We start from the raw sequence: 18,621 nt of genomic DNA, 5'->3' as shown, positions 1-18,621 counted from the left end.
GGCTCAGTAGACTGGGACCCTTGTCTCTAGAAAAAGAAGGGTTACGGGGAGGGTCACAGTGAGCCTCTGAGGCTAGCGAAATCTGCCAGGAAACGCAAGACCCACAGAGGCAAGGACAGAGCTTTGTCACAATACATACATATAGTATAGTCTTGTCTGGTGAAAAAAATTCCCTGGAACCTACCCCGCCTCCCCCCCCCCCCCCACACACACACACACACACTAATTCTTAGGGGGAAATTGGATTCACTTAACATTGCTTCACTTCAAGTCCCATTTTTCAGGAACATAACTCCTTGCTTAACATTGTAGTTACTGTACCTTTATGAATGTGCTGGGGAGGGAGAATATGGGGGCAGGTAGGGTGTTTGGGGAGAGATGTGGAATTTTAGTGCCAATGTGATGTACTTATGAATGACATGACCACATATAAATGGGGGAGGGATATTATTCACAGTATAGAACCATAGGCTTAGAAGGGACCACAAGGGTTATCTAGCCTAACCCCCAACTAAAATGCAGGATTTCTTGTCTAAACCACCCAAGAGAGCTATCCAGCCTCCTTTTGAAAAATTCCAGTGAAGAAGCTTCTACAACTTCCTTAGGGAGTCTGTTCCATTGTCCTACTGTTCTTAAAGTAAGGAAGTTTTACCTGAGATTTAATCTAAGTCTGTATAGATTGATGTAAAGAAGTGATTTAAGTATGAACTGCTTTAGATAACTATATTTAGGGATAATCTTTGCATACTAATTGTCCCTGCTCATGTGTTCACCTTTATTATTTTGAATATACATTATATGATGTGAAGCAGTGACAGAAGTAAACTTTCTTGAATAAAAAAAAAAGTATAAATACATGTAGGAAAAGTACAACATTCACCCATTGCCAGGCTGTTCAGTTGCCATTACCACACCAAAACCACAATAATAGCAGAACCTTACAGAAAAAACAAAACACACACCCACCAACTTCCACTAAATGGTGCCGGGGGGACCAACCCCGCCTTAAGTTTAACCCAGTGATTAGAGTACTTACCTAGGATGAATGAGACCCTCCAGTTCAAGTCCCCCATTCTCCAGAAAGGAAGAAGAGATTTGAACAGGCATCTCCCACCTCTCAGGTGAATGTCCTAACCACTGGGATATGGAATATTCTGATGTAGTGCTCCCTCACTCTCTCCTATTGAAACTGTTCCGCTGTGCATAAAAAAAATAAACTCATTGGGCCAAAGAGAGAAAGACAGCAAGCATGAGGATGACTCTGTAGCTTTGTAGTTAGAGCACTCACCTGGGAGATCCAGAATCCAGCTCCCTGCTCAAATGACTTTTTTTTTTTAAGTTATTTATCAACAGTGGAACAACTTCGATAGAAGTGACCAGCAGAGCCTTACATCAGATTATCCCATAACCCACTGGATAGGGTATTCCCTTCAGAGATTGCAACTCCCTGTTCAAATCCCATCTCTGAAGGAAGAGGAAATGGAGCTAGGGCATCTCCCACATCCCAGGTAAGAACCCTAACCACTGGGCTAAAGGTTGAGGGTAGTGGTTGTTCTCATCCAGCTTCTTGTAAAAGCAGCTGTCATAAAACGTACAGCTAAGGGTAGCATAAAATCCCCCATTTACCTGTAAGGGTTAAACTCAAATAACCTGGCTGGCACCTGACCAAACAGACCAATAATGGAAGAAGATCCTTTCAAATCGGGGGGGGGAGAGGGGTATTTGCGCTCTTTGTTTGCGCGCTTTCAGGTCAGAGAGTAGGACCAGGCAGTAAAAAACCCTCTCCTAAAACAAAACATCTACGATTACAAAAACTAAGTAAAGCAAGGAAATGTGTCAGATTACCTTTTGCTTTAGCTTGTGAATTTTCTTTATGCCAAGAGGGAGGTTTATTCCTGTTTTTTGTAACCTTACAAGGGGAAGGTTAGAGGGGAATCCTCTGTTTTATATCTTATCCTGTAAAATTACCTTCCATCCTGATTTTACATTTTTCTTTATTATAAAGTTTTGCTTTTAAGAACCTGATTGGTTTTTACTGTCCTAAAAACCCAAGGGTCTGGTCTGTGATCATCTTGTTTACCTATTTGGTTGGTATATTATTCTCAAGCCTCCCCAGGAAAGGGCATGAGGGGGTTTTGGGGAAACCGGAACTCCAAGTGGTCCTTTTCCTGAATCTTTGTCTAATCCACTTGGTTGTGGCAGCAGTACCGTCCAAGGACAAGGAAGAATGTGCCTTGGGGAAGTTTTTAACCTAAAGCTGGTAGAAAGAAGCTTAGGGGGTCTTTCATGCGGGTCCCCACATCTGCACCCCAGAGTTCAGAGTGGAGAGGGAACCCTAACAGCAGCATATGCATCTAACCCCAAAAACAGTTTGCAGCTGAGAATCCCAGACAGAGGGAAGTGTCTCCCTTCCACCTGAACTTGGTCATCAAACTGCCAGGGGGTAGGGTTTAGGACAACCATCACATTGGCACCCCCCATTGGCTAGCTTAGGCAGGTTGTCACCTAGCATGCCAGCTTTTGTGCATCCAATTTGGAGGTCCATACATCTTCCCATTCATTGTATAAGGAGCCTTAGGCGCCTAACTCAGGCTTGGTGAATCCCAATGATTTTGTAAGTACTTAAAATTTAGGCATCATACCCAAGTTTCTTTCTGAATCTCCTCCTATGTATATTTGCTCTATATAGCAGCAAATGCCTTATTCATACAAACAGTATTTTATAGATCTTCCTTTGCTCCTAGGATATAACTGATACTTGCATAAGACACACAGAACCTGGCCTACTTCTGAGAGGACTTACTTCAATGGAAGTACTCCCAATTTACAGTGGCTGGTGAGCATAATGAAGCTCTCTTATTCTTAAGAGTACACTGGTTCCAGCTGCCCATTTCTGACCTGAAAGTACAGTCTTAGCTTTGTGGTATCACAACTAGTTACAGTAATAATCTTGTGTTAGTCTTTACAAATAACTGACTAAGGCTTCAGGGAGACATTTAGTTCTTTTCTTCAGCCTTTCAAGTATTTTTGTATTTTTCTCCCGTAGAAGAGTAAACCTCTGTTACAATGACAGATGTTGAGTATTGTCTATCACCTACACAACTTTTTCCAAATCGGTGTCAAGAAAAAGTAGACCCAATGCTGTGCCAGTAGCTACTAGTCTGGACCTATGTGCCCTTGCAGAATCACAGCAAACTCACTGAGACACTGATGGGGCAGAGTACAGTGCTAACTAACCCAGATGAAGAATCAAGGCTACTGATTCATTCACTGTGCCAACAAAACATAAAACATAAAATGCTATGAAAAATAAAGGAATTTATTCAGAGTAAATACTTTGATTTCATTTAACTGGTGGCCCCTCAATAGTAACTTTGACATTGCTCACAACAAACTAGGTTTATTTAAGTTTAATAATTGTTCACCTACCGAATCATGTGCTGCTAATGCAAGGGCTATGTTTACTGTAAGAAAAGGAAAAAAAAAAAGTTAATCACAACAGAATTTCACTTCCCAAATATTTTACAATATTATGAAGCTCTATAAGAAGGGAAGAGACACCTAATATAAATATCATGCAATTATAATTGCCACTTTAGTTCTTAAGGCTTGTCATCTTCGCTGCAACAGTTAGGGCTTGTCTTCACTAGCAACACTGAAGCGCTGGCTGTGGCAGCAAGGCCGCATTTTAATGTGGCTGTGTAGTCACAGCATAGCGCCGGGAGACAGCTCTCCCAGCACTATTTTAAAAAACCACCTCCACGAGGGGAATGGCTAACAGTGCTGGTGCACTGTCTACACTGGCACTTTACAGCGCTGAAACTTGAAGTGCTTGGGGGGGGGGGGGGTGTTTTCACACCACTGAGCGAGAAAGTTGCAGCGCTGTAACGTGCCAGCATAGACAAGCCTTTAGCTCAAGTCAGTACATTTGAGTTAACCACCTAACTCCAGTGAGAGCAGTTACCACTCTGCAAAACAACGCAGGAGCTATAGATTAATTTGTCAGCAACATGCAGTGACTGGATTAGCATCTGACAAGTTGTTTTAACTTGAGATGCTGCATCCCCATTGCATGATCAGCTCCAGCATTAGCAGCACTTGAGCTTCAAAACACTCCCCAAAGGGCTAACTAGTTTGATCTTAAAGCACCATGTAACTCAAGCTAGGGATCTGTGGGTGAATGGAATCAGATTAGGGGAAAAACTTGAGTCATAGCTCAAACTAATAGTGCAACGAAGGCAAGCCTTTAATTTCCAAGAAACAGTACAAAATAAAAGGTTTTTCAAAAGGTTTTGGTTTTCTCTACCAAAAAAAAAGCTTGAGAAAAATCTGAGATTTGTTAGAGAATTTAATACCAAATTTGATTTTTTTTAAAAGGTGTACTTAATGTTGTACTTAAAGATTGTACTTTTAAAAAAAAGTAATGCAGATTTCCTTACCATGCTCTCCACTAACTTTTTAATTTAATGACCAGTGACCTGCACCTTTAAAAACAGTCTTGTGCCATTTTTTGCTTCCTTATGTGGGTTTTTTTTAAATTTAAAATGACATTTTCTGTAATAGGAACAAACAGGTTTTTGCTTGTTACTTCCAGGGTAGATAAGATTTGAAATTTAAAGTATCTGTAGCAGTGCTGCTTGGGAAATTTTCAACAATGGGGGAGAGAGAGGGGAAGAGAATAAAAGCAGATTCATCAAAACAAACTTTTACAGGAACATTCCTGTTTTGACAAAATTTACTCGAAGGTTTCTTGGGTCCAGTTTGGAATTCTGGGCCAAAACAAGAGATTAGCACCTCAGCCTGGTGGCTAGGCTTTCATCTAGGATGTGGAGACCTAGGTTCAAGTCAGTGATCTGAATCATCCTAATAGCCAGGCTATTTGCTGTTCTCTGTTGGGTAGGCCTGTCTATCTCACTCTCTCTTACTTCAAAAGGTCTCAAGTTCGCCCCAATGCAGAACAGGAACATTTTTGAACCAGTGAAAAATTTTCACACGATGGGAAAATCATTGTCCACCCAACTCTAGTGTGGAAGCACTTAAGAACTTGTGAAATTTGACAAGAAACGTGACACAGAGCAATGGAGAAGGATTTTTAGTCAGATGGTTTATATTTTTGTTTGTGTCAACCTTTATTTAACTCTAATACTTGGAAAGAAAGGATATTTTTATGAAAGATTCAACAACTCAACACCTTCAACTAAGGTACAAGACCTTCAAGAAGTCCATCAGCAAAACCAGAAGGTTACTTGACCTTCCTGATAGTTCTAAGTTAAAAACAAGCATTAAAAATTAAATAAAGCCTCTTTAGGCCTTTGTTATACATCATACAAAAAAAAAAAAAGGGACCACAAACTCAAGTTCAATTCTCTAAAGCAGCTCGTCTGTCTTTTTGGTAACGAGAAGGACGAGACAGATTTGTTGCAAGGTTGGCAGGGCAAGGAAAACTTTAGACAAATTACAAAAACAGAACTAAGATCTTTGCATGAAGAAATTCTGGCAAGAGGGAAAACTGGAATTGAAAGAGGCATAGAGAGAGGTAGGAAGGAATAAAAATAAACCACTTAATAGGTAGGTGGATGGAAAATAGTACAAGAGAGAGGAGAAACACCAAAAGAATAGAAAGAGGAAGAAAGCTTCCCTCCCCCCCCCCCACACACACACACACACAAAATAGCACCTCCTCTCAGTCACTGACAGGAACTACTGTTTCCAGAAAATCAAAATCAGGTGTGTGAAAGTGACAGAAGAAAGAGGGAAGTTGATTCGACTTCTCCTAAAGTAGAAAAGTTATAGGTCAAGGGGAGAAAAGGAGAGAAACATCATTCAACAGTAAACACAACAGCTGATTAAGAAATGGTCTTGAATTGGCTTTTCCTGAGATACCCATCCAGTCATCCTAAAATGGAGGGGTGATTGAGGGTGGAATGCAAGAATACTTAAGCAATGAAAAATATAGGAAACTGAGGCTCAGAGATATGGAAGTCAAAGATGGGGTGCTGAGGTCTGCAAAGCAGTCACATACATCTGTAGAAGTATCTCCCCAAGTGTCCTTTAAGAAAAAGGACAGGGTACACAACTTTAAAAGCAAGTTAATTCCAGATTTTAGCAGCAATGCAATGGGCTGAATAGAATTTTTGCCATTATCTAACCTTTGGATATTCATCTTAATACTGAAATTTATTCTCATTTTGACAAATGAGCACCAAGAGACTGTTTTATCTTCAGTACAGATATGCAATACCCATTGAAAAGAGACTATAGCTCCAAAATACCAATCCTTGGACAGTGAATTTAGATTTAAGCTACATCTTTGATATTTATTACTTTGTTACATAGCTGAGAGTGCAGTCCATATATATGGTCAAAGAACTGGAATCTCTGCCCATATTTAAAAAAAAAATAGATTTTAAATTAACTTCATCCAGATACCAATAAGTAGCCCTGAATTCAGCTTGTTCATTTATGGACATAAAGGGGTAAATTGTTTTTGTTGTTGGAAAGTCAACTTTACAAACCATACTATCAACAACCTAACTAAGAATAGCGAATTACAATCACCAGCCAGCAAGCACACCGTAAAGAAATACACCAAACTCATTATTCCTTATGATGTGTCCATAGAGAGGTGAAATCTAAAATAAGGAAATTCACTCAATCTGTACTTCAGTTTACAAATTCCTCTGGCAATTCCAAATTAAAGAGGTCTGTGTTTTTTGTTTCTTTAATTTAACAACCTGCCCGTTCCATGGCTGGCAACCCAGAAAATGAACTTAAAATAGAGAGAGAGCATGCACGCGCTATGAGCATCTTATTTAGACCATAGACTTTGAACAAAGTCAGAATCTGAGGATTTCACCAAGAAATATATTAAGATGTTGCTTTCTTAATATGGATTCTTGGAGATTTTTAAATGGATTCACAAAGGCTAATAAAGAGAAATATTTCCCAAGTAATTTTAAATATCAACAAGACTTCATTAATTATTATTAAACAAACCTCTGCAGTGTTATCAACCCAAATGTAACAGTTCTATTGCCTACGAATCAGTTAAAAGGTAAATAATTAGTTTGAAATCTTGTTCGAATGGGGGGGGGGGGGGGGGGAGTCAAAGCAGTTTGTACTAGTCACACTCATGAGGCCCCCTAACAATTTTTGTGGTTTGCAATTACTGTTGTTTTTCCACACAAAAAACTGAGAAAACTGACAAAGGTCCTGATCCTGCCAGCTTCCCTACAGGAGCAGATCCCTGCCTTCCACTGAAGAAAATGAGTCTCCACGTGTGTCGGAAGTCCACCTGCCCTGAGCAGCTTCTAGCAGCAGGATCTAATGGAGGTCTAACTTAGATCCTGCTCCTGCAGTATGGGGTGTTTATAGGCAGACCTCTGCATCCATGTGGAGCTACTTTGAATACAGGGAGACCTTGCAGGGGTATAAGGGCCTATCCAAAATGACTGGACTATAGGATCAAGGCATTTGAACTCTACAAGGTACATAGTGAAACTGACTTACACAAAAGTGTCGTCATTGTCAAATGCAGAAAGACAGACTGTCTCTTCCGCCGCCCCCCCCCCCCACGCAACCCTATTAAAATAGTCTTAGGTGTGATTTGCACAATTATAGATGAAAAACATTCAAACTGACAGTGTCCTTTTAAACTCTTGCAGACGACATAGAAGTGAAACTGACTTGTCTGGTTTCACAGCTTCAGACTGAATCAAATACAAAAATTGCCTAATAGCTGAAAAGTAAAATAGATTTTTTTAAATGCTGTTAGTTTTACTAATACCGCCGTACCACAGATCTTTAATAAAGATAATACGCATGTTTTTATTTTGCTGTTTACTGCCTGTGTAATTATTTTGTTTATTAATGTATTTGTATAAAAAATACCATGCTCTTATGTTATAACAGAAATAACTACCAATACATAATAAAAGTGGAGTACAGAGCAAAAACACAAAATTACCTGCTGTTGTTGACTTTCCAACTCCCCCTTTCCCAGAAGCAAAACCAATACCTGCTTAACTCCTTCTATTGGCTTTTGTTTTGGAAGTCCTCGAGACATGATTTGGGCACGTTTTTCTTTTAGAAACCCATCATTGGTGCTTGATGACTAAAACAAAAAAAAACCCACAGATATACTGTTTTGTTACAGATGTACGAGTCCTGTACTCTTTGAAAGAAAAAATTTCAAAGAAGCTGGATTCCAGGAAAGTAACAATCATCTTAAGACTCAATGGCCCTGTCTACACTTTTGCATGTGAATAGTCCTATTTATTCAGTGGGAATTATCTTGTGTGTACAGTTACTCATATATATCTTGCAAGATCAGTTGGATCACTCCTGAATTAAGCCCTGATGTCAGTGAAGTTACAAGCGCGCAAAACTGGTAAAGTATTGCCAGCCTCAAATGTTCAAAAATCAAACTGCACACCAAAAAATTAACTTAAAAATCCTGAGATTTCCAACAATAACTTTTAGATTCTTTTATTTTGTGCTTTCCCCTATAACCATGTGAGCTAGAAACTTATGTTATTTTAAAAAAAAAAAACCACACCCACACCCCCCCCCCCGCAAGCTGAGATTTTCACCTACTTATATGACTCCAGGTGCCGGGACCGGGGGGGAGGGGATGGTCCACCAGCTACCATTGGCATTTTAAGCACCATGTCATCTAATCCTACTCAGGAAAGCAACTCAAGCTGACCCACTGATTAAAAATGCAGAGGATACTGGTGGCTCTTCTACAGTAGGGTTCCCAACATTGCTAACAGCAATGAATCTGAACCACTGTTAGCAACAGTGGGTAATTTTTAACCTTGATAAGACTTTTTTGGCCTGATTCTGATCCGAATCTAACTAAACCAGTTTTACATATGTAACATCATGATGTCACTGGAATTACTCCTGATTTACACAAGAGCAGAATCAGATCCTAATCAGAATCTATGTCCTGCAGACACCCTACTGTATGGTATATAAGGAATTTTCAGCTAGGAGTTTGACACATACACATATGCCAGTCAACGTCTTGCCTGTCACCAGGGGCAAGCTTAGACAAAAGTATAACAAATAGATACTTGAGACTATAGTTCTGAAGGAATCTCTGTGGCCCACCCAGGAAACACCTACCATTAGCAGCTCCTCCTCCTCCGGGTCCTGTTGCCGAACTAATGTCTTGTCTACAGAAGGAAACTGACAACATATCTATAACAGAATAACTATTGAGCTGACAATTTGTTAGTCTCTAAAGTGCCACAAGTACTCCTTTTCTTTTTGCAAATACAGACTAACACGGCTTCCACTCTGAAAAATATTGAGCTGTAAGCTATTCAGGTATAACTTCCCTGTATTGTATGGCCACTCTATTCCAAAATAAATGTGATTTTATTCCAGAAAAATTTTACTCCAAAGGAGTGGACTAATCGTTCCAGAGTAATGAGGAGTCTGGTGGCACCTTAAAGACTAACAGATTATTTGGGTATAAGCTTTCGTGGGTAAAAAAACCCACTTCTTCAGATGCATGGAGTGAAAATTATAGATACAGGCATACATATATAGTGACACATGAAGAGATGCGAGTTACCCAACAAGTGGAGAACCAATGTTGAAGGCCAATTCAGTCAGGGTGGAGGTGGTCCACTCCTAATAATTGATGAGGTGGTGTCAATACCAAGAAAAGGGAAATGGCTTTTGTAGTGAGCCATGCACTCCCAGTCCCTATTCAAACCCAAATTGATGGTTTGGCCAGTGTACATGTAGAGGGGCATTGCCTGGCACACGATGGTATATATCACATTGGTAGATGTGCAAGGTGAATGAGCTTCTGATGGTGTGGCTTGGCCCAGGATGTTGTCGCTAGAGTAGATATGGGGCAGAGAAGGCAACGGGGTTCGTTACAGGGACACCATTGGCAGTCACGTACAGCCCCCAGCTAAAACCTCTCCAGCGCATCATCAACAATCTACAACCTATCCTGGAAAACGATCCCTCACTCTCACAGGCCTTGGGAGGCAGGCCAATCCTAGCTTTTAGACAGCCCCCCCCCCCACGTGAAGCAAATACTCACCAACAACTACACACACACACACACACACACACCACAGAAACACTAACCCAGGAACCAATTCTTGTAACAAACCCCGTTGCATTCTCTGTCCCCATATGCCCCTCTGCCCTGTAAAATTGTCAAACCAGACAGTCTGTATGTAAAAGGATAAATGGACACAATTCAGACATCAGGAATGGTAATATACAAAAGTCAGCAGAAGAACACTTACATCTGTTGTTGAGTGTCCAGGGAGATTGAAAAAAAGTCATTCTTCAACAACAAAAATTCAAAAACAGACTTCAAAGAGAAACTGCAGAGCTACAACTTATTTGCAAGTTTAACACCATCAATTTGGGTTTGAATAGAGACTGCGTGTGGCTGGCTCACTACAAAAGCAAAGTTTCCTCTCTTGGTATTGACACCTCCTCATCAATTATTGGGAGTGGACCACACCCACACAGACTGAATTGGCCTTCAACATCAGCTCTCCACCTGCAAGGTAACTCACTTCTCTTCATGTGCCACTATATATTTATGCCTGTATCTGTAATTTTCACACCATGCATCTGAAGAAGTGGGGGTTTTACCCATGAAAACTTACGCCCAAATAAATCTGAGTCTTTAAGAGGCCACCGGACTCCTCGTTTTTTGTGGATACAGACTCGCACAGCTACCCCTCCGATACTTCCTTCCAGAACAGACTGGCCCAGCAATACCAAAACACCTTCAGTTCAAAAGTTATTCTGCTTTAGCTATGCCCATCAATGTCCCCCGTGTAGACAAGCCCAGAGATACAACCACTTAGCATGAGCAGCAAATATCATTATGGGCTGTGCTGCTGAGCCATAAAGCTCTGGCGGGACGGGCGGAAAGGGGAAGACCCGCTCCCGCAAAGGACCCTACCAGCGGGACCCAGCGGCACGGAGCGAGGGAGGGCCCCTGGGAGCCCCATTCCCCGCGGGCAGGAAGCATTATGAGACCTAGCCCATGGCGGGGCGCACGCACCCCCTACACTACAGGCCCCGTCCTGCTGGGCTGGGGGAGGGGTCCGGCGAATGGGCCTTTCAGGGACCCAAAATGGGGCCTCTTCCCTCAACGGAACCCACCCCACAGTCCCTATGGGGGGCTGCTAGGGGGGCCCCCACTCCACGTGGCCACGGCGCTCCCCAGGCGGGGCGCGGGCAGACCTGCCCCGCCTCCAGTACCAACAGCCGGGGCGGAGCCCGAGCCCAGGGAAGCGGGGGCGGCTCCGCTCCTCCTGGTTCCCCCCGGGCTGCACTTACCGGCGAGCGAGAGGAGAAGGCGGCGCTGCCCCAGCCATGCAGGCGGCGTGGGGCCCCAGGGCAGAGCCCGGCGCATAGCGCCCGGCGCCACGCTTGGGCCACCATCTCCTCTACTGCCCCGGGCGCGCTGAGATGGCGTCGCTCAACCCCGCCTCAGCCGCCCGCCCCCTTCCCCTGTGGGGCCGGCGCCCAGCTCGAGCGAGGCGTCCGCTTGCCCCGCACGCGGCCGGGCCCCGGGTAAACCGCTCCGCCCCGCCGGAAAGGGGCCGTCAGCCGCAGGCGCGGAACTCAATCCTGCCGCCCCACCGGGAGCGGAGGCTGCTCAACGCCTCCCTGGCCTCAGGCCCGTGGAACTTGTACCGTTGCCGGGCTCCCCAGGAGGGCGTGTGGCGCCGCGCTCCTTGGCACTGCCGCCGCAGGGCCCTGGCTTTATACTGGCTCAGAGGCAAACGCCACACCCCATGCAACTTCAGACAAGAGGGGACTGTTTCTTCCTCAGGCTTTATCACCATGCCACGCCCCGAGGTCTGTGTCTACCCCGGGTCCCCGTGGATACAAGGTCATCCTGATTCCCTGTGGGGACAGGCTGAAGATAACGGTCTCTGCGTCTGTCAAGGATTCCGCCCCCATCTGTTGCCTAATGCTTTGCAGACCATGAGAAGGAACAGCTCGCAAGAATGAAATCTATAGTTAATGCTTTTTTTAAAAAAAAAAAAAAAAGATATAGAAACCTCTTGCTTCAGTGTTTAAGGCGGTCTCTAATTATTAGCAGCTAAGGTGACAATTTCTTGCATCTTCCACTGAAGCACTTGGTGGAAACTTTTAACGGTGCAAGTAATTAACCACTGGAACAATTTACCCGGGGGGGGGGGGATTCTCCATCGCTGACAACTTTTAAATCAGTGGCTCTCAAACTTTTGTACTGGTGACTCCTTTCACATAGCAAGCCGCTGAGTGTGACCCCCCCCCCTTATAAATTAAAACACTTTTTAGTATATTTAACACCATTATAAATGCTGGAAGCAAAGCTGGGTTTGGGGTGGAGGCTGACAGGTCGTACCCCCCCCCATGTAATAACCTTGTGACCCCCTGAGGGGTCCCGACCCCCAGTTTGAGAACCCCTGTTTTAAATCATGATTGAATGTTCTAAAGATCTCCTCTAGGAATTATTTTGGAGACGTTCCAAAGGACTCATCTACCCTTAGAATCTATGCTGGTTACTGTTGGGGACAGGATACGGGACTAGATGTAGCACAGGACTGATGTGGTATGGCAATTCCTATGTTCCGATATAGGGTGTGCGTTCCCCAAGCAGTGACCATAGAAAGAAGCTGTGACAGTTCCTTATTAAAATTTACAGAACTACCAATACCATGAATGAAACATTGTTGGGTGATGGCATCCCTTAAAAAATAAGCTTTGACACATATCTTTCATAGAGTTGTTATTTATTGCCTTAAAATGGGGTTGATCACACTATACTATTTCGTGAGGAAGGCTACATTTTAGTCACGGGTATTTTTAGTAAAAGTCATGGACAGGTCATGGGCAGAAAGGGGAAGACCCGCTCCTGCAAAGGACCCTACCAGTGGGACCCAGCAGCACGGAGCGAGGGAAGGCCACTGGGAGACCCATTCCCCGCGTGCAAGAAGCATTATGAGACCTAGTCCATGGTGGGGGACATGCACCCTCTATACTACAGGCCCCGTCCTGTTGGGCTGGGGGAAGGGTCCGGCGAATGGGCCTTTCAGGGACCCAAAATGGGGCCTATTCCCTCACAGGACCCACCCCACAGTCTCTATTGGGGCTGCTAGGGGCCCCCATTCCACGTGGCCACAGCGTAAACAATTCACAGCCTGTGATCTATCCATGACTTGTACTATATACCCCTAAATAAAACTTGGGCCGCGGGTGTTCTGGGGGAGTGGTCTAGGGGCTCTGTGGTTGCTGGGGGGTGGCCCAGGACCCGTACTGGTACTGCGGGTGCCAGGCAGCACATGACCTGAGACCCCCACTGACGTTGGGGGGAGCAGGGGGGCGATGGATGGCTCAGGAGCCTGGCTGATGTTGGGGGTGGGTTTGGTGGGGCTGGCAGGCTCCCTACCGGGCTCCGTGTGTCCCTGCAGCTCCTAAGGGGATGGAAGGCCAGGGGGTTCCACATGCTGCTCCTATCACAAGCTCCACTCTGCAGCTCCCATTGGCCAGGAACCGCAGCCAATGGGAGCTGCGGGGGTGGTGCCTGCAAGCAAGGACAGCGTGCAGAGCTCTCATGGCCCCTCCGCCTAGGTCAGGAGCTGCAGGGTTATGCCGGCCACTTTTGGGACACCATGAATTCCGTGACCTCTGTGACAGACACATAGCCTTATTCATGAGACACCCACGGGACGCCTGTGATTCCACAACACGGTTTGTTGCTGTCCATGCTGGCAAGACCAAACCCTATTTATACAGATTTCCCCAAGTTAGTAAATTTTGTATTGTGGATAGTCCCTTAAAAAGGATTGAAAACCTAATACACAATTATCTTTTTGTTTACACCAGTTGAAATCAGGAGTAAATTAATGGTCTATAATCTGTTGAGTCTACTATAGTCTGTTGAATTATGTTAGTGTAAAACTGGTGTAAAAGGAAAGTCAGGCCTGTGGCAAAAATACTGTTGAAGTCCTGACTACAGAGGCCAGCCAAACTGTATTTTAATCCAGTTTTTTTGGAATTCAGTTTAAACCAAGTTCTCATGCAAGGCCCAATTTTGCAAATCCTTACTCTCATGAATAGTCCTTATTCCATGCTAGTAATTCTGACCCTTGCAGGTTCATGCCTTTAGTTTTCAAACATAAACCCCAAAGTGTAGCTAGTGTTCCATTGTTGTAGATACTTGCAGTGTGTGATAGCTCCAATTTTCTAAAATCAATTTAAAATGTTATTATAACAAGGACTACATTTGTTTTACTTTCAGGAGAATTTTTACCATCATTTTTTAAATGTTTTATTTTTTGTCCTATATTTTTAAAAGACACAGATAATCAAGCATTTTGTTGAAACACACTAACTTCAAAGACTTAGTTCAGGCTTCAAAGATCTCAGGCAGTCACAGAAAAATTAAAAGATAAGAATACAATATTTTTGCTAACCAACAAATGGCTCTCACTCAAATTGCCATTTTTGTCCTAACCATAGAAGCAAATTTTGCATAGAACTGAGAGAGACATGTGCGGAGGTCAAATAGTTCCCCAGAAACTTACCTCTGATGCAAACCAAAGAGGCAAAGAATACTGAAGTCAGATGAGCAGTACTTCATCTGGAGAATTATTAATTTTAGAAATCCAACATAGTTATATTCCAAAAACCCTGCCCTGTCTTCACTGACAAGGGAAGCCGTGTTAGCACCTTCCTAGAGTAGCTGGAGCCAATGTTAAAGTAGTGCAAAATATTATGCATATCACAGAAAATAAACAGGTATTACAAAATTAATGTTTTGCATACATTTTAGCTATACATCACTATAAAGGCAACAATATGTAAAAAAAAAATGGCAAAAGAGCTGTACCACACTCTTTTCAGGTTTCAGAGTGGTAGCTGCGTTAGTCTGTATCAGCAAAAACAACAAGGAGTCCACTTCATCAGATGCATGGAGTGGAAAATATCGGAGCAGGTATAAATACATGAAAGAACGGGGGTTGCTTTACCAAGTGTGAGATCAGTCTAACGAGATAAATCAATTAACAGCAAGATACCATGGCAGGAAAAATAACTTTTGAAGTGGTAATGAGGGTGGCTCATTACAGAAGTAGACAAGAAGATGTGAGTAACAGTAGGGAGAAATTAGTATTAGGGAAATTAGGTTTAGGTTTTGTAATGACCCAATTACTCCCAGTCTTTATTCAGGCCTAATCTGATGGTGTCCAGTTTGCAAATTAATTCCAGTTCTGCAGTTTCACGTTGGAGTCTGTTTTTGAAGTTTTTTTGTTGAAGAATTGCCACTTTTAGGTCTGTAATCGGGTGACCAGAGAGACTGAAGTGTTCTCCAACTGGTTTTTGAATGTTATAATTCTTGACGTCTGATTTGTGTCCATTTATTCTTTTACGTAGAGACTGTCCAGTTTGACCAATGTATATGGCAGAGGGGCATTGCTGGCACGATGTCATATATCACATTGGTAGATGCGCAGGTGAACGAGCCTCTGATAGTGTGGCTGATGTGATTAGGCCCTGTGATGGTGTCCCCTGAATAGATATGTGGACAGAGTTGGCAACAGGCTTTGTTGCAAGGATAGGTTCCTGGGTTAGTGGTTCTGTTGAGTGGTGTGTGGTTGAGTATTTGCTTCAGATTGGGGGGCTGTCTGTAAGCAAGCACTGGCCTGTTTCCCAAGATCTGTGAGAGTGAGGGATTGTCTTGCAGGATAGGTTGTAGATCCTTGATGATGCGCTGGAGAAGTTTTAGTTGGGGGCTGAAGGTGACGGCTAGTGGCATTCTGTTATTTGCTTTGTTGAGCCTCTCCTGTAGTAGTTGACTTCTGGGTACTCTTCTGGCTCTGTCAGTCTGTTTCTTCACTTCATCAGGTGGGTATTGTAGTTTTAAGAATGCTTGATAGAGATCCTGTAGGTGTTTGTCTGAGGGATCAGAGCAAAGGTTTTTCTATCTTAGAGCTTGGCTGTAGACAATGGATCATGTGTTGTGGTCCGGATGAAAGCTGGAGGCATGTAGGTAAGTATAGCAGTCAGTAGGTTTTCAGTATAAGGTGGTGTTTATGAGACGATCGTTTATTAGCACTGTAGTGTCTAGGAAGTGGACACTACTTGGGCAAGTTTCTTGCCCTTTTAAGCCCTGTCTACCCTTGCAACAAAGAAAAATTGATTTTGAGAACAATTTAATGTTGCTAGGTGTCACATTCCAGGGTGCAAACAGTGATGGGATGTGTCACCACCTGTCCTGCAACCTTGGTAGCCTCACAAAGTTTTGCTGTTGTAACTTCCAACCGGCGCTGCTCACAAACAGCATGCAAGTCACACCCCGAGTGCCTGTGTACAGCTGCAGTCCTTGTCCAGCAACTCTGATCCCAGCAGCCTGTCAGCCACACACCAGCTCCACTCTGGCTTCCAGCATCCTTGCAACTCTGGCTTACTACTTGCAGGTTGACCCTAACACATTCCCAGTCCCAAATTTCCCTCAAAGTGTTTGTTCTGCATTGGCAAGCCCTCTTATGGACAGTTCAGATATTATAAATCTGTTGCCCTTATAAGGTGTCAATATCCAACAGCCTGCTATTTTAAATGGAGCTCGGTTTAAACACAACACTGTATTAGTTTTGATTAAAAAATAAAACAAGTTTATTTAACTACAAAGAGAGAGATTTTAAGTGAGTACAAGTAAAAGGTATTAAAGTCAGAAATGGTTCCAAGAGAAATAAAGATCAAACAGGGCATGTTGGAGAGAGGCTACAACAGGGACACACAGCAGTGCCACGTGAAAGTTAAGAGCTCAGGCAAGCCTACCAAAAGACAAAGGAGGCAAATGGTCGCTCCAGGTCAGAGCCCCATACATGCCACTTCTATGATCAGCTGCATGGCATTCTAGGGGGGACCCTACCACTACCCCACCACTGTCCGTGGACACCTGCAAGGGGGGAGTCTCATGCAACAGGAAGGAGCATTTTGTGGAGGAAGAGGAGGAGGAGGAGGAGAATGCGCAGCATGCAAGTGGTGAATCCGTTCTCCCCTAGAACCAATACCCTCTGAAGGCAGGATCCCTGACCCTGAAGCTGGAGAAGGCACCTCTGGTGAGTGCACATTTTTAACTACTGTACAGGGTTTAAAAGCGACAGTGTTTAATGTCTGATTTGCCCTGAAGAATTTGGATGCATTCGCGGCCAGTACAGCTACTGGAAAAGTCTATTCACATGTCTGGGGATGGAGCGGGAATCCTCCAGGGACATCTCCATGAAGCTCTCTTGGAGGTACTCTGAAAGTATCATTGCAGGATGGAATCATTGCAGCAAAAAGCATGGCAGCGAATGGTCCTGGATTTTGGTCGCATTCAAACAACATTCGGTCTATATCTTTCTGTGTTAGCATCAGGAGAGTGATATCATTCATGGTCACCTGGTTGAAATAGGGGATTTTTTTGTAAGGGAACAGTAAAAGGACACTGTTCATCCTGGGCTGTTTGTGCTTGGCTAAAAGGGATCATTCCAGAGAATAGCCAGGTAATGGAGTGGGGGAGGTGTGTGCTGCACATCCACCTGAAAACCGCAGCCCCTCCTTTTAAATGTGAAAGCCATCCCATTGCTTGCTATGGGAAAGGATGGCACTGCTGTTTGAAACCAGTCCCACATGTTATGCGTAAGAAGCCAACCCCGCATACCCTGTGCCTTACAATGGCTATATGGAAACCAAATGCTGTTGCCCAGCCATGTGTGATGTGTCATCATACTGGCAGGCGCTCAATATAAAAGGCAAAATGCGACCTTGTACCTAAAGCACATGTGCTGTCTGCTGTGAATTGCTTGATTCACTGTGAAAGAGTCTCCCTTTTGTTCTCAGAAATGTATCATCTTAAATTTTACTCTTTGTTTTTATCTCCTTCCAGGTGCAAATGTTTCTAGGTTCCCCCTATCATCTCCATCCCTGAGGTTATCGCAGATTAGAAGGCGAAAAAAATGCACTCGTGATAACATGTTTTCCGAGCTCATGCAGTCCTCCCGCACTGATAGGGGGCAGCTGAATGTATGGAGGCATTCAGTGTTAGAGGCTAGGAAAGCATTAAGTGAGCGCGAAGATCAGAGGGAGGAGGCGATGCTAAGGCTAATGGGGGAGCAAAAGGACATGATGAAGCTTCTGGTGCAGCTGCAGAAAAGCCAACAAGAGCACAGCCCCCCGCTCCATCCATTGTACAACTGCCTGACCTCCTCCCCAAGTTCCATATCCTCCTCACCCAGACGCCCAAAAACGTGGAAGTGGGGGAGGCTTCGGGCACCCAGCCACTCCACTGCAGAGGATGGCCCAAGCAACAGAAGGCTGTCATTCAAACAGTTTGATTTGTAGTGTGGCTACAAAAAGCAATGTGGCCTTGTCCTTCCTTCCTCGCCCACTCCACCGCACCCCACCCAGGCTACCTTGTCAGTTATCTCCCTTTTTTTTTTTTTTAATTAATAAAAAAAGAATGCATGGTTTCAAAACAATAGTTACTTTATTTCAAAGCTGGGAGGGTGGTTGCTTACAGGGAATTAAAATCAACAAAGGAGGCGGGTTTGCATCAAGGAGAAATACACACAACTGTCACGCCGAAGC

General features: G+C 43.8%; 1 protein-coding gene across 1 annotated transcript in view; it reads right to left on the bottom strand.

Moving 5' to 3' along the window:
- NUBPL (nucleotide binding protein like) overlaps positions 1-11,468 on the bottom strand; it is a 156,165-nt gene extending 144,697 nt beyond the window's left edge. Inside the window, 4 exon segments of the mRNA XM_043517008.1 lie at positions 3,430-3,464; positions 7,967-8,008; positions 8,011-8,113; positions 11,335-11,468. Coding sequence (XP_043372943.1) covers positions 3,430-3,464; positions 7,967-8,008; positions 8,011-8,113; positions 11,335-11,439 — 285 coding nt within the window. The 5' untranslated portion in view covers positions 11,440-11,468.
- Between the last annotated feature and the right edge of the window lie 7,153 nt (positions 11,469-18,621).

The sequence above is a fragment of the Dermochelys coriacea genome, chromosome 6, assembly GCF_009764565.3.
Source record: "Dermochelys coriacea isolate rDerCor1 chromosome 6, rDerCor1.pri.v4, whole genome shotgun sequence".
Classification (NCBI taxonomy): Eukaryota; Metazoa; Chordata; order Testudines; family Dermochelyidae; genus Dermochelys; species Dermochelys coriacea.
Note: the sequence above shows the minus strand (reverse complement) of the source record. Positions and strands in the feature narration are given on the sequence as shown.